This window comes from Poromitra crassiceps, assembly GCF_964638095.1.
Source record: "Poromitra crassiceps genome assembly, chromosome: 22".
NCBI lineage: Eukaryota > Metazoa > Chordata > Actinopteri > Beryciformes > Melamphaidae > Poromitra > Poromitra crassiceps.
The window spans coordinates 9,929,982-9,944,590 of NC_139647.1; the positions used below are offsets into that span (position 1 = coordinate 9,929,982).

Genomic DNA, 14,609 nt, shown 5'->3' on the forward strand with positions numbered 1-14,609 from the left:
ACACACACACACACACACACACACACACACAATACAGTATACAGACTTGCCCAAGGGCACCCATAATCACAGGCACGTGAGGTGGTTCTAAAAATCCATTTATCTCTAAACTCTCTGAAAATCTCTGAAACCATGCTGTACTCAACGGCTAATATCTACATAACTACTAACTCTGCAAACTAACTCTTTTAGACAGAGAAAGCACACATTCTATTAGTTCTTTTTAGATGATTGGTGTTCACGAAGTCTTAACAGAAAAGAATCCTCGGCTCTTGTAAAATGAGCCAGAATCCTCAAAAAAAAACCTGGCACAACTTACCTACAGGATTGAAAAAACGGCTGGCACTCAATGTGTTAACATGATGCCTGCAAGGCACCCTCAAACTAGCTCTAGGGCTCCCCCGCAGGCTGGCAAAGTAAAATGCGTTTGTCAAGTCTCGCAAGAGGCACAGAAGAGACCAGCCTCAACGGTAATTGGCTGGAAATGAAGGCCAATTACAGTTTTGGTAATGGCAGATATACTCATCTAGTTGTAGTGAGGCTGACTTGAGGGCTTTTATAGTCAATAGCTGACTAAGAGTGTGTGGGGGTCTTGTGAAGTTCTCTACAGTGGCAGGAAATGATTTTTTGAAATCACCATCCAGCAGCAGAGTCTTCCCTCGACTGACCTTATTAAAAATTAATCTACTCACAATCTGCGTGTGTACCGATCGATGCCGTTGTTACTGTAACCAGAGCGGTCGGCTTCCTGAGCTGGCGCGGCTGGCTGTGATTAAATACGGTAGTTCGCCCACATTGCTGCTCGCTTACCCACGCTGGTCAATAACGTCAGTACTTGTTCACACTGGTGGTGGGGTGTGGTACTGCAAGGGGGGGGGGGCAGTGTGAATGATCACACAGCTACGTGTAAATGGATGTGTAGTAGCTCTAATCAGTTACACCCGAGGTGGTAATGAGTGGCGGTCTGATTATAGACATGGTACTGTTAAGACCTCATCTACTCCTTCACCTCCCAAACTGTGTGTGTGCACGAGTTTGTGTGTGTTTGATGCAATCTGTCCTGTAAGAAACTCCATCGTCTCCTCTCTGTCTCCATCTGGCTGGCTGACAACGTAAGGAGGAATGCTGTTACTTTGTGGAGATATGGGTTTGTCTGTTTGTCACCCTGTCTTGTTTTGTGTCTACCTCTGGTACTATCTGCATGTTGGATTCACCTCGTATCGACACCGTTTCTTCTCTCTCCCCCCTAGGCTTTCCCAACGAGCCCGCGGCTGAAATCGCTCTGAACACAGTGAAGAGCTGGATCGAAGAGAACCCCGATAAGGTAGGATTATGCACCAGGCTAATGTATGCTAAAACCAAAAATAGCTGTCAACTTGAAATGATTTTTCCATTTGTGGAGATTCAAAATGTCTATCCTTTTTCTTTCGGTTGAATTACTTTGAGTTGTGGGGGGATGGATGATTGGACCGCCACACAGAAACGCTGATTGTCACACGTTTGTGTATCAGGCAGACATCTTATCCACCTGTTTCGCTTGATCAAGTCTTTGGTTTGTGGGCTGCATGCCTATCAAATTAAAAGCCAGTCCGGGACTAATCAGGCCTGTAAATGGTCTGTTGACTTTTGAATGGGTCTATGCTGGGGAGAGCACTTCATGCTTCCAAACCCCGAAGGAAATAGATACATCATTATGAAATAATCTAATATTGGTTTTTGAATGAGATAAATGATATGCTTTCCGAGGACTGAAGGCCCAAATGGTCTGGAAATACCCAGTCAGTTTATTTGGTGGAAACCATACATAAAGACAGTTATTTATTTTAACTGAAAGGCATGGCAAATTGCATGATGTGATGAAGTCAAATGGGCGATCGTCTTCAATTTGAGTTATTAGGCGAGGAGCAAAATAGAGTCCTCACAAACTCACATATCTTCTCCTCCAGGAAAGCCAAATGGATGGAGACATTTTTGATTCAACGCCACTTTGGATGTACACAAGATTGAGCTGCTGTAGCGTGATCTGCAGCACAGTTTAAACAGACCCAACATGAGTACCTTGTTACACCTTATTACACCTTATTACACCGGGACAGAGAAAAACATACAGTTCTCGACTAGTTTAGTCTGCCTATCGGGGCGTCAATGTCAGGTTAGCTCTGATGCTCACATTTTGCCCTGAAGACAGTCCTGTCATGGTTTGTGCTGCACCTAGTGTGTCAAGTCTATATTGTGTCACTGTCTTGTAATGTGTCTAATTAACTAACTAATTAGTACTAATTAACCAGGTCAAACTCCATCTGAACCTGTTGTAATTGGCAAATTAATACAATTCTGGCCCTAATACGGACGGTTTTGAGGTAGTTGCACGGGGCTTGTACAGCAGCAGCACTACTATACAGTCTGTATTGACATGAATCAAAATGAGTAACGGTAAGTTAATTATTCATCACCCCAATATCGAGTTTATATTTTCCTATTAATGTATCAGGAAAAAATGTCATCCTATTGTTGGGAGGCCGTTTAAAGCTGGAGTGAGCATTTATCAGTTTGCCAGTGAGTGATGCTAACCCTCGGGGGGGGGGGGGGGGTCATCTCTGTTACTGCAGCACTGTTTATATCTGTCACTGTGGAGTGGAGGTCCTTTATAAAAGCTCCCAACGTGGTGGTGGTGATGTTCTCCGCCATCCCTCAGCTGCTGTTATGGCTGCTGTGAAGGGGGCCGACCAACTGCTATTGAGCTGCTGGATTACTTTGCTGTCTGTTGATGTGTTATGGTGGGTGGCACTTGTCCTTAGCCTGGTGATTGCTGTAACATGTACTAAGGGGATCCATCAGCACTCCAGCGTTAAGAGGGTTTTATATAGCTTATTGCTGACTGTAAATAATGCGCTTAATGTACAAAGCTGACTTTTGTGGTTTGTGTTGTTCCGGTGCCAGGATTGCTACTTTGCTATATTGTATAATGCTGTCGCACACAAGAGACACAGTTTTGTGATTTATTGACTGATAGCTGATCTGTGATTTGGTTAGATCAAGTGGAGAATAATTCCTGCAGAGCAGTTGTAGAGGTCTATGGAGGCTTCCCTGAATGAATACTATTATGGCAATGCTCCACAAGTGCAACAGTGGATTCTAAAGTCTAACGAGAAGTTGGATACTTTTAAACCACAGAAGCACAGGAGTATTTCCCTCCCATTAGAAAGTGCTCTGTTCAAAGTACAGAACAACATGCGCTCGAACAGTTGGTCTCGCTAATTACGGTCCATTCACTGTTGCTTATACGCTTATTCTGGTGGGTCCCATTAGGCGCTTTTTGAAAAGGGTACACGATGAAAAATAGATTGTGCTATTATGCTAATTGGCTCTGTTTTTCCCACTATCAGAGAGATGAGTAGTGAATTCAGACGGAATTCAAAAAAGTGTCTGCTTCCATTTCATAACGCCTGTGAGGCCATTTACACCTGGCGCTGACATGTGTTTTCTGTCATCAGATTGCAATCAGATTGTGCTTGACCACTTGAAAGTAGAGGTGTAAAACGCCCCCAAGACACATTGAAGACGGATTGCAATCTGATCGGCCAAACCAGCTCCGGAGGTGGTCAGGAATGCATTGTGTGTGTACACATTGAACACAAGTGTAAATGCAATGTGTCCTCTCGAATCTAGATACAGCAACTGTATGCGGATTGAGAGGACACCCATTTTGGGTGATCAGATTGAAGAGTCCTCACCACTGATCACCAAAAACGCATGTTAACTCCAGGTGTAAATGAAATCAGGCGAATGTGGTCAAGCACTATCTGATTGCAATCTGATGACAGAAGACGCATGTTAATGCCAGGTGTAAATGGCCTACGAGTGTGTACGAGAAGCAGCTTTGCGATGTCTTCCCTATGAGCTGGATTAGCACTAGCTTGCACATTGAAAGTTGAGATGTATCACTGCCTCCCTGCTTTGTCAGGTATGTTTATAGCTACAATGTATCAATGTTAGCATGTGCTCAATATGACAATATGATTGATAGCTGACACATAACCTTCTCAGGCTCTGCTGTGTGTGCGCGCGCGCGCCGTTATGAATTTGGTGAAATTGATCTCTGCAGGTTCTGGTCTTATAGTGAGCTCAGATAGTCCAGGAAGACCTTCTGAATATGTGGCACAGCTTCGTATCTACGAGCTGTTGAGAAGAATATGAACCACTCTGTTTATTTGTATATTCATTTGATAATTTTCCTTTCAAGGGCAAGTCACTAACACCCCATTTACACCTGGTTTTTAAATGTGACCTGTATCCTGGATAAGTTATCTGGATGTTATCTGGATGAGGAAGAATGCATGCTAATGCAAGGTGTGAATGCATCGTGATCAGGAGGATGTGATCAGAACTTCCTGACCACATCTGGAGGTAGCCTGGCTCACACTGAGTTCAGATCTTTTACACCTGGTTTTTAAATGTGACCATTATCCAGATAACTTATCCAGATCCAGGTCACATTTAAAAACCAGGTGTTAATGGGGTGCAAGAGACATGTAGCGTGATATACCATTAAAAGACTCATGTTCATATCATAGATTACACTATGCACATGGCCCATACAGACTCCAACGAGAGAGAGAGAGAGAATAAGAGGTTTGAAGCCCAGTTTATCGTACATACAACGGACAATAGGACTATAGATTGCTCTCCTCCTCGCCCGCCTCCGGCGCTGCACAATCTGCCCTGAGGAGGCAGTGTTGTGGGCGTCCGCAGAGACGAGTCATTTCAGGGCCATGATAAGGGGCTGTGCTTTGGAGAAGATACTGTTCTATTCTGGCTGGATCTCAATGGAGTACAATGGCCGCCTGGCCCAGGATCTAACACATATGGTGCCAGAATGCAGGCCACAGCTTGTTTTATTTATTTTTTAATGTGTCGTCCCCGCTTTCACAATAGCATTGCCTGTGTATGTGCAGATGTGTGTGTGTGTGCGTGTGTGTGTGTGCGCGCGTGCGTGCATGTGTGTGTGAGTGTGTGTGTGTGTGTGTGTGTGTACAAACACGCATGTTTGCGTGTGCATGTCTCTGTTATCCAGTTGAGATTGTAGTGAATCTGGCAGGTTCTAGTTACACACACACTGCAATTCGATTTCGACTCTAATTGTCCACAGATTGAAGAGTGCACACACACGAGAGGCTCTGAGGACACTGTTAAGAGAGAGCTACTGTAATAACACAGAGAGCGTGTGAGTGTGCAGTGCGAGACAGAGAGACACAGAGAGAGACAGACAGAGAGAGAGAGAGAGAGAGAGAGAGAGAGAGAGAGAGAGAGAGAGAGAGAGAGAGACAGACAGAGAGAGAGTGAGAGAGAGAGACACAGAGAGAGAGAGAGAGAGAGAGAGAGAGGCAGATAGAAGGGGGGAAAAACAAGGACAGCAAAGTGATTGATCAGCGGTGAGTTTATCTCGTGGACCAGCAGCGGCACCGCTGTTAGTCCTCCTCCTGACCAGCAGGATGCAGGAGTCCCTGATGCACTCACCGGGCACACAAAGGGGTCTGTGACGCCGGCGTGAAATTCCCCCTGAAAAGCACCTGGAGTTCCATTGTGTGAGAGAATAAGCAGCCCTGTAGCTGTGGCCAGGCGGCGCTAGAGCCTTTAATCTGGGGAGACTTGAGGGCAGCAGTGATCCTTCAGATCACAACGGATGAAAGAATAGGAGAGGACAAGCAGCCTGCGTCTCCCCGTGTCCTCCACACCAATCAATGAAATAGAATCTGTGGCTATGTGTAAACAACAGAGCGCAAAGGCTCTATAATCTGCTCCAAAATGCATAGGAGGTAGCAGACACGGAGGCAGCGACGACGACGACGACAACACCAGCGCCACCGGTTCTCCATATGGTCCTCCCCGCTCACCGCACATGCTCTCTCTTCCACTCATCATCTGGCTTTGGTTTATTTCTCATTTTCACATCTAATTTGGTTTAATTCGGGTTTACATAGGTTTAATCTGCGGATGAAAAATGCGGTGTGACACTCTATTTGGCTGCCTTGCACGGATGGGCGCCCCCGGACGGCACAAGCGTTTTTTAATGAAGCGTTTTCGAAAGGGCGCCCGGCAGGCCCGGCATCGTCACTGACACGGACCCGAGCACTGCAGACAGATCGGGAGTCGACTGTAATAAGCTACGGCGCGCCGCCCAGGACAAAATTGATGTGTAGAGATTTCACCTATCAACATCGCTCTGGTATTAATAAGCACTCCACTGTGCCAAGGACTCTCCCAAAAACAGCTGTTTACATCCTTTTTTTGTCCGTTGTGTGAATTATCTACTTAACGTTCGTGTCGCATTTTTGTCAGTTGAGGAGGGACGCCCTGATAATAAATCCCATCTCGAGCCAGCAGGGGCTGGAGAATTACAGTGGATTGTGACAAATGTCAAGCGGCTAATAGAAATGAATATGTGCTTTCTGTGATTGTGTTTTTTTTCTCTGTGTGAGTGGATATCAGTGGCGGAGGCTGTCTGGGCTTTTGGCAGATGGAGCTACAACGTGACAGCAGAGAGGCGTGCCGTTGTCGTTGGGCCTGAACAAGATGGATGGTCGATGCTATCGCGGCTATATTGTGCGCTTCACCTTTAGAGAAAGTGAATTTGATTTTCTATATTGTGACAGGCTTTATCTTCTCGCAAGCGTGCTTAACACGCACAACACATATGTTATTTTTATCACCTTTACGTGGCGGTTGAAATCAATGACTGCGTTTACATGCACAGAATATTCTAGGTTTTTGCCCATATTTGGAAAAAGACAATATTCCGAATGATCCACTAATATTCCCGTTTACATGCAGCCGTAGCTCGCCCTCCCTGACACGTGAAGGAGGGGGGGGGGGAGATGCAGGTAGAATCAGCAGAGTTTTTCTGTTGAGAACAAACAGAGGAGCCATGACTGTATTCTTACCAGCATCATCTAGTCCATTTCAGGAGCTTGCTACTGAAGTTTGGTTGCGATATCCAAAAAACCTGATATCCAAGTTTTTCATATTAAAAGTAGGCTATGTTGTTAGGCCAGAGTCATAGTTTTAAGAGTTGCTTCATCTCTCCATTCACTCCAATGGATTTTCTTTCTTTACTTCGCAAGCATTTTGGACTTCCGTGTTTCTCATCTCCTCCCAATCAGAAATGTGGGCTTTCCTTTTTGCATGCCAGACATGATGGATTATATGATTATATCGCCTCTTCTAGTGCTTTCTAGCACACATCAGCTGACCGCAAACAGGCAAGCTGTGTCGCAAACTGTGGTAAAAACCCTGATTGAGACGCATATTCCGAATGCGCTGTACACATGATCAAAAAATCCTCCTAAAACCCAAATTCGGAAAATGCAACTGGAATATGCTGTTTACATGACCCTTATCAAATTCACAATATTGTCATTTTCCGAATAATAGTGGAATATTGTGTGTATATAAGCGTAGTCACTGTGAATTGTCCTTGTAGAACACACAGAAAACTGCTGCATTGCCACTTCATAGTGCTTTTTCAGCAGGTAGGTACAGTAGTATCCAGTGAGAAGACTCTGCCAAGTCTCTGCACCTGTAGCAGAAGAAGAAGAAATAAACAGATTTTGGTCGTGCTTGGTGGATGCTGATGTGCCACTAGTCTGGCACGTCCTTCAAAGCCCCACACTGCTCTTTTGAAGTCAAGTGTCTCGCCCCCTTTGGATCGTGGGCTGTGACGGAGGAGAGCATCGGGGACATATTGCCTTGATCTGCGGGCTAAGAGCATGACTAAACAGTCAGCCGCACACACCTCCACACGCTGCGCTGCCTCGTGTGGACGGGAGACCTCGTTTTAAAATACGTCCGTGACGGAGACGCGCGCTTTGACCGGAGGACCCCGGAGAGCGGTGATGTGCTCTCTACACACCCGCTGTCAAACAGCCACAGACGGGTGCGTTCAGGAATGCCTGATGTGATGCTCGACGTGCAGCTGCAGAGAGGCTTTGTGAATATAGGCCTTATTAGTTTCCTCTGTCATGATAATTACTTTTCTGGCACCAATGCTAATGCACGCCGTGTCGTCTAATGCATTAGTGGCAGCCATTTGGCCCGAGGCAGTCGAATTCTGATTTTATGGCTTTTATGATCTGAGGATTTTTTATTATCTGGCTCCACTCTGGATAATATGATGTGTTCTCTCTCTGATTCCCCCTGACCTCGGGTGGGGGTAAGTTAAACACCACTAGGTCTAATGTTGAAATAGAATTTAACGATATTTATCATGGGCTAGCGAATGCGACGGTATTTTTCAGCGTTTATCTGGATGGGTTTGATTGAACACCTGCCTTTAAGAGAGAAATCCTCTCTCTCTCTCTCTCTGCACGAGTGGGGATTAACTGCATTATCGTGTCCAAAGACCAAGGTGTTGCTTTGCTTCTTGGTAAACTGGAGAAGGATCACACCCGGTACTCTGATGTACTGTAAGGTGACTTTGGATTCTCTGTTGTGAATGAGACGACTAAACTGTATAGAACGATTTGTGTTACATCCCCACACCAGAGTGAAAAGAATAATACAAAATTCTCTGCTCATAGGACCGATTGTGTGAATAATTGAAAAGCAATGTTGGTGATAACGCGTCACAGAGCTCCTCCTAATACTGAAATGACACCGTTTTCCTTTTTGTAAATGTGTACTTTTTTCTTTCAAGAGTAAAAGCTTTCAATTGAGGTGTCACAGCTGCGGATTAGAGAGGCTATTAACAAGTAGCAAACTCCATATGAAATATCAAAGCTAGTAATATATGCAGATGTTGTATTTATAGATAATACAGATTGTTGGTGGCTGCCTGCTTGAGACTATTTCAACATGTTTTGGTGGTGGAGAAAGTCTTTGATGCCGGGGATGCCCGGCGGGGACTGAAGCCTCCCATATCCAGGTGTTGTCGCAGACCTCCACAGCAGCATCCCCCACCACCACCACACATTAACACCTGGACGCTGAGATATGATGGCCTTCCGAGTTCAGCTCTCTCTGTTCACGCAGATACTGCACTCTCCCACCTCCATGGCGACTGCGTTTGGGGAAACGAGCTATCTTAATGACATGCTAATTGATTTAGCGTCGTCGCACAGATAGCGGTCGGCTGGCGCGGCGCGATAAAGCCGGAGTGGGTCGAGCTATTGGATCAGAAGAGGACAGGGGGCCTCGTTAGAACGCCCCGGCACGGCTAACTCGTTCGCTCTATTTGAACACAACTTTACACTGCAATGCCCCCACACACACTGCAGGATGGAGACCGTTACTGTTAGGGGTGCACGATATATCGGCGATCATATCGATACATTATCAATCATACATTTTCCCATTGAGAGGAAACATTGTGATAAATCTATAATTTATGGGCTTTTCCAAATGTTTTGGAAATAAAGAAATGCAATACTTTTTCAATTTCACAGTGTTTACATGTGTTTTCCACTATGTACAACATTTGATTATCATAGAAATGTGTTTTTATACAGATCATATCGACATCGGTAAATATCAGTTATCGGCAGCAATGTTAATATCGGCCAAAATGTTCACATCTGTGCATCCCTAGTTACTGTAGTAGAGGTGTGTGTGTGTGTGTGTGTGTGCGTGTGCGTGTACAGTACAAGCATGTGTACCTAGCATACACGTTGTGCGGTGTATGCTTATGTAAGTGTATGACCTAGTAAAGCTTGCTTTAGGACTACAGCGTCGGGTCACAGACAAAACAGCAAACAAGCGGCCGCGTTGTCACGGGGGAACATTCATCACAGCTATTAATTACTCGTATCTGTGGCCTGCAGAAACAGATATGGGATGAGGAGACCCATAATGACCACTCCACTATCCTCTCTCTCAGCTCCGGCTGATATTAAGCCATAAACCTCGGGACACAAACATAACCTTGCTTGGCATCTCCTCCAACTGTAATGAGCTGCTTATTGATGGCTACAGCAAAAAAGTGAAACGTATGCAGGAGTTTGGGGAACTAAATATATCAAGTAATGGGGTTTGAGCGCTCGTAGGCAGGCAGTGCGTTGGCAAGTGCAAGTACAGTTTGCAGCATATTGACGACCATGGCCAAGGGCCTGCTGTTGATTTGAGGTGATTCCACATCGCAGCAGCAGGGGGGGGGGATGCTTGAAGCCGAGGGTACTGCAGGTCAGGGTGCTTCATGGCCTTCACCCTATGTCCAGTTAAGAATAGCCGTAGAATCAGAGTTTGTCTCTGTGACCCAGTTAGTGTTAAGAAAGTCTCTCTTGGTGGTACCAGCGGGTTCTGGAGTGATATTCTCCCTCTCTGCAGTGATGGGGAGAAGAACAGTGATAAGTAGGCTGCGTATGGCCCTGCCCTGACTATGTGTATGTGCTTACCCCGAGTTCACAATGTGAGCAACACAATCAACAAGTCGGCGGAAATCTGAAGGTTCCCGGTTCGAGGCTCGCTCCTCCCCGACAGACACTGAACCCCTAACTGCGTCCGACAAGCTGGTTGGTGCCTTGCGTGGTTGCCGGTGCCGTGGGTCTATGAATGCGAGTGTGAATGGGTGAATGTAGGCATTATTGTAAAACACTTGGTGAGTGGTCGATAAGACTACAAAAGTGCTATATAAATGCAGGCCATTTATCATTTAAGTGCTGGCCCTGCTGCTACCTGCTACCGGGGCCATTCAGTTCCATTCATTTGTGAGAGACCAGGGAAACTCGGCTCAACAAGCTTGTCGGCTGAGAAGATTTTGGCCACAGTTGAACGTTTCACAGCGCTGGCTGTCAATAGCCAGATTTTCCACGATGCCTTGTTGTCCCGTTCTCTGCAGCTTCTACTTTCAAGACAGTAATACAAGTCTCTTGGAGAATGGTCGCATCCTTGCTCGGGGTCGATCACGTTACTGTTGTAAGCAATTCTATTTTTGTGTATTTCTTCCCCATTGTCTTTTTGATTGATGCTAACTAAATTAGCTGTGTTAACTCCTCAAATGCAATGTTATGACAGTAGCAAAAAATATATAGAATTGATTTCATATATTTGAATAGTTGAATTGCACAAGACAACAACATAGACGCACGTCTGAGCCTCTCACACCACCAGGTCGCTTGGAGTGTGAGCACAGGTTGTGAGCTGCACTGTCCTGTTGCTGTATGAGGAGTATGAGGAGCACATACCTGTATAGGCAGGACTTCCCTGGGCTGCTGCTGATGCTGAGGAGACCACCGCAGTGATGCTGTCGCTGCTGCTGCGTGATTGCACAGTCTCTGGCATGTGATTAGGGTGGAATGGGCCGTATCTTCTCACCATCTCAAAGGGGGATCAAATCAGCCTGGAAGCCTGGCTGCAGGCCATGGTGCATTTGAAAGTCAATGTTTTATTTCCAAGCATAAATTACTTGATCGGGGCACCTTTTCTTATTTTTTTTGCCCCAAGGTTGTATCTCCACAAGTACAGGTTGTATCTTCACAAGTACGGGTTGTATCTCCACAAGTACGGGTTGCAGCGGGTAGAAAAGGGGGCCAACCAGAGTATGAGGTTTGCCCGTGGCAGGTCGTGCACGTCCTCATCAATTCAATCGACTTTATTATTTCCATGGGATTCCATGGCTTTTAATTAGGAATAAATTGGCCACACAGAAACAGCACTGGAACCATCTGTTGTCCTTGGTGACTCTTAATGTCCCTTACAAATTCCACCCTAAAAGGACAATTACAGCGTGAGTCAGTTTATACGCCCTTCTCTCCTGCACCCCTTTTACCGTTTGACACGAGTGTGTGGATTGTTTCCCGGTGCTTTTTGTTACGCTATGAAAAGTTGTCCATTTGTCTCTCGTCGCCGTTGTTTTCCAAAGTAAATATTTTGAAATAAACCCTGTCTAAATATTACAAAGTGCTCCCACTAAAGAGCCGGGGGATTGTATAAAATGAAGCTTTATTTTTCCGTTTAATTTCACGGACCATAGCCGGCGGGAAGCCTCTTGCTCTGGTTTGTGTGTTATGAATGGGCTGTGACTGACGCAGAGAACGTTTAGGTATTGGTTGAAAAAGTTTTGTTTTTGGAGGGGGAAATTGCAGAAATCACAGATGCAATAATAACAATAATTGATTGCATTTTATTTCGCACCTTTCTAGATACTCAAAGTGCTTCACATAATCACAAGCTTCTTCCCCAGTGTAGCACCCCACCTGGGTGACGCGCCGCAGTCAGCTTCCGCCAGAATGCTCACCACACATCAGCCTATCACGGTGGAGAGTTGAGAACTGAAGGAGCCAATTAGGTAAGGAGGTGGCCATGATTGAAGGAAGGCCTGTGTGGGGCAGCGGGGTCACACCCCTACTCTTGTGAAGACTGCTGATGGGATCTTTATTGACCACAGAGAGTCAGGACCTCGGTTTAACATCTCTTCCGAAGGACGGTGATCACTCACGGGTCAGAGTCCCTGTCTCTGCCCGGGGGGGCAATTGTGGATATTATTCAAGACCAAAAGGAATAGCACCTCCTACTGGTCCTCCAACACCACTTCCGGTACCAGATGCATGGTCTCCCATCTAAGAACTGCCACAGCCAGACCTGCTTAGCCCCAGGAAATCCAGTGATGTAACGCAGGAGCCACTGGTGCTGACAAGTGGACGTAATACACCCTCTCCTGTGTCATTTCCTGTGGGAATCAAGATATCTTTAATTGTGGCGCATGCATGTCAAAACTGTCACAATTAACATTACAGGGATGGAAGTACCCAATGTACAAATGTACAAAAATTTAAATCACGCTGAAATCATCAATCAAATCTAGATTGAATTGTATCATTGAATTTGACTAAAGTCCAAATACAAACTTGGACATTATTCTATTTGAAGCTGTTCCAGATGAGATGATGATGGTCATATCCCCAGTGATGTTCAGTTGATCCGGCGAACTACAGAAGGGAATACACGCTCTTTAAAGTTGCGGTAAAGGTCGAAGCCGTGGTTCGGTTTTGAAGCGTGCAGAGTTCTAAAGAGCTAATCCCCCGTGCCGTGCAGCGGGGTCCTCTCTAAGACCTGGAGGAGTGCTGCTTTGTGTTGAGCAGCAGACAGATGAACGCGTAAAGCTCTGGGCCTGTGCACGTCGTTAGCAGGTGTGATCACGGCCACATCTGAGCAACCACCCGCCCCCGTAGACAGCGCCTCCCCGCTCCTCGGTCTCCTAATAGAAGCCTTTAATTGTCATTATTTTAGTAGCGGCTGATTGGTCTCCACAGTGATTGACGGGGGCATTGGCCTCTGTGGGGGCACAGCGGGCAACATCTAGCACAGTAGCGGTGGTACATGCTGTAACTCGGCAGGGCTATCAGAGAGGGCGGGGCCCTGATGTCATCTGCATGTGGTGCAGCAGGGTGATGGATAGCAGGAGGCACTCTCACTCCCTCTCCTCTCATTCTAAAGACTCAACATCTAGTCTGAGGAGATCAAGGTGATCGGGAGGGGGTGGGGGGGGGGAGAATAGCACATGCTCACAACGCTCGAGATTACCTGCGATATGAAAAGTTTTTAGTCTTCTCTTTGTTGTTCTTCGTGAATTTGTAATATCTGTGCTGGCGAGGGGAGGCTGCTGCTGAAGCTGTGCGCGCGAGTGGGACAAGCGGTTGTCGAGAGATAACCGCTTGTGTTTTCCTACGCCGAATAATTAAGCAAAGCGGCTTAGTTTTCTTGCGATGTTTTCCAACGGGCTGTTTATGTTCGTCGCTACGTGACCCCGGTGCGAACCTTCATCAGAGCTGTCTCTCCTGCCTTCTGCAAAGTTCCCGGGCGCGCCGCTATCTGCTCGCCCCTCATTTCCACAGGCTGTCTGAGAGGTAATCAAGGGAGGGCAGCATTAATTGCTTGACCCTGGCAGGCAGACAGGTGGTCTGGTTGGGTCACCACCTGCCCGGGGAGAGGTCGCCCTCATCCTCGCCCCCGTCCTTCCTGCCTCGCGTTCCCCTTCACCTTCAGCACATCCTGCAGTGCAGAGCACCCGGGAAGTTCCAGTCAGTCCATCGTCTCGAGGGGCGCGCGCGCCGCAAAGTCACGCCCGCGGCCACCACCACACATAGCCCACCTTATTTTCCAAAACAGCAAATGCATCTAAACCTCAAAGAGTAATAACATTCCATTTGAAATAATAGCCGGGGATTGGAACCGGGGAGCCTAGCCTAGCCTGCTTTCCATAAACCTATTTCAGATGAACGGCCCCCCCATTCCTATTACACAATGTCTCTCTCTATACGCCGGCGTAAAGATCTCAGAAGGTGGCGTTCCAGGAAGGGCAGGGGTTTGTTCTGACTTATGGCTGAGACATTCATCACGCCCGTGCCAAGCCAATATCACACTGTCACCAGGAAGCATGTGGCATTCTATCACCATGAGGGCCTGTGACAGAACAAGTCCCTTTCCATTACTTTCTCTCAGGCCAATTTCTCATATTGCCTCTCTGCTCCTCCAATAATGCTCTTTATTCCAATTGTTTGCCCCGGGGTGGATCCCACCACGCTGCTGTGGCTCCGCCTCCCCGGTGTTCACTCGCCAGCGTGAACTGAATATGCGCGTCACCGTGCCAACAATGTATCGAATAGCCCGGGAGTTGTTCC

The 14,609-nt window shown here is 46.6% G+C and overlaps 1 protein-coding gene across 1 annotated transcript in view; it reads left to right on the forward strand.

Annotated features, from left to right (window-relative positions):
- Nucleotides 1–14,609, forward strand: part of macrod2 (mono-ADP ribosylhydrolase 2) — a 591,249-nt gene that overhangs the window by 460,970 nt on the left and 115,670 nt on the right. The window contains exon 8 of the mRNA XM_083657986.1: nt 1,251–1,324. Coding sequence (XP_083514112.1) covers nt 1,251–1,324 — 74 coding nt within the window. The remainder of the gene's footprint in view (nt 1–1,250; nt 1,325–14,609) is intronic.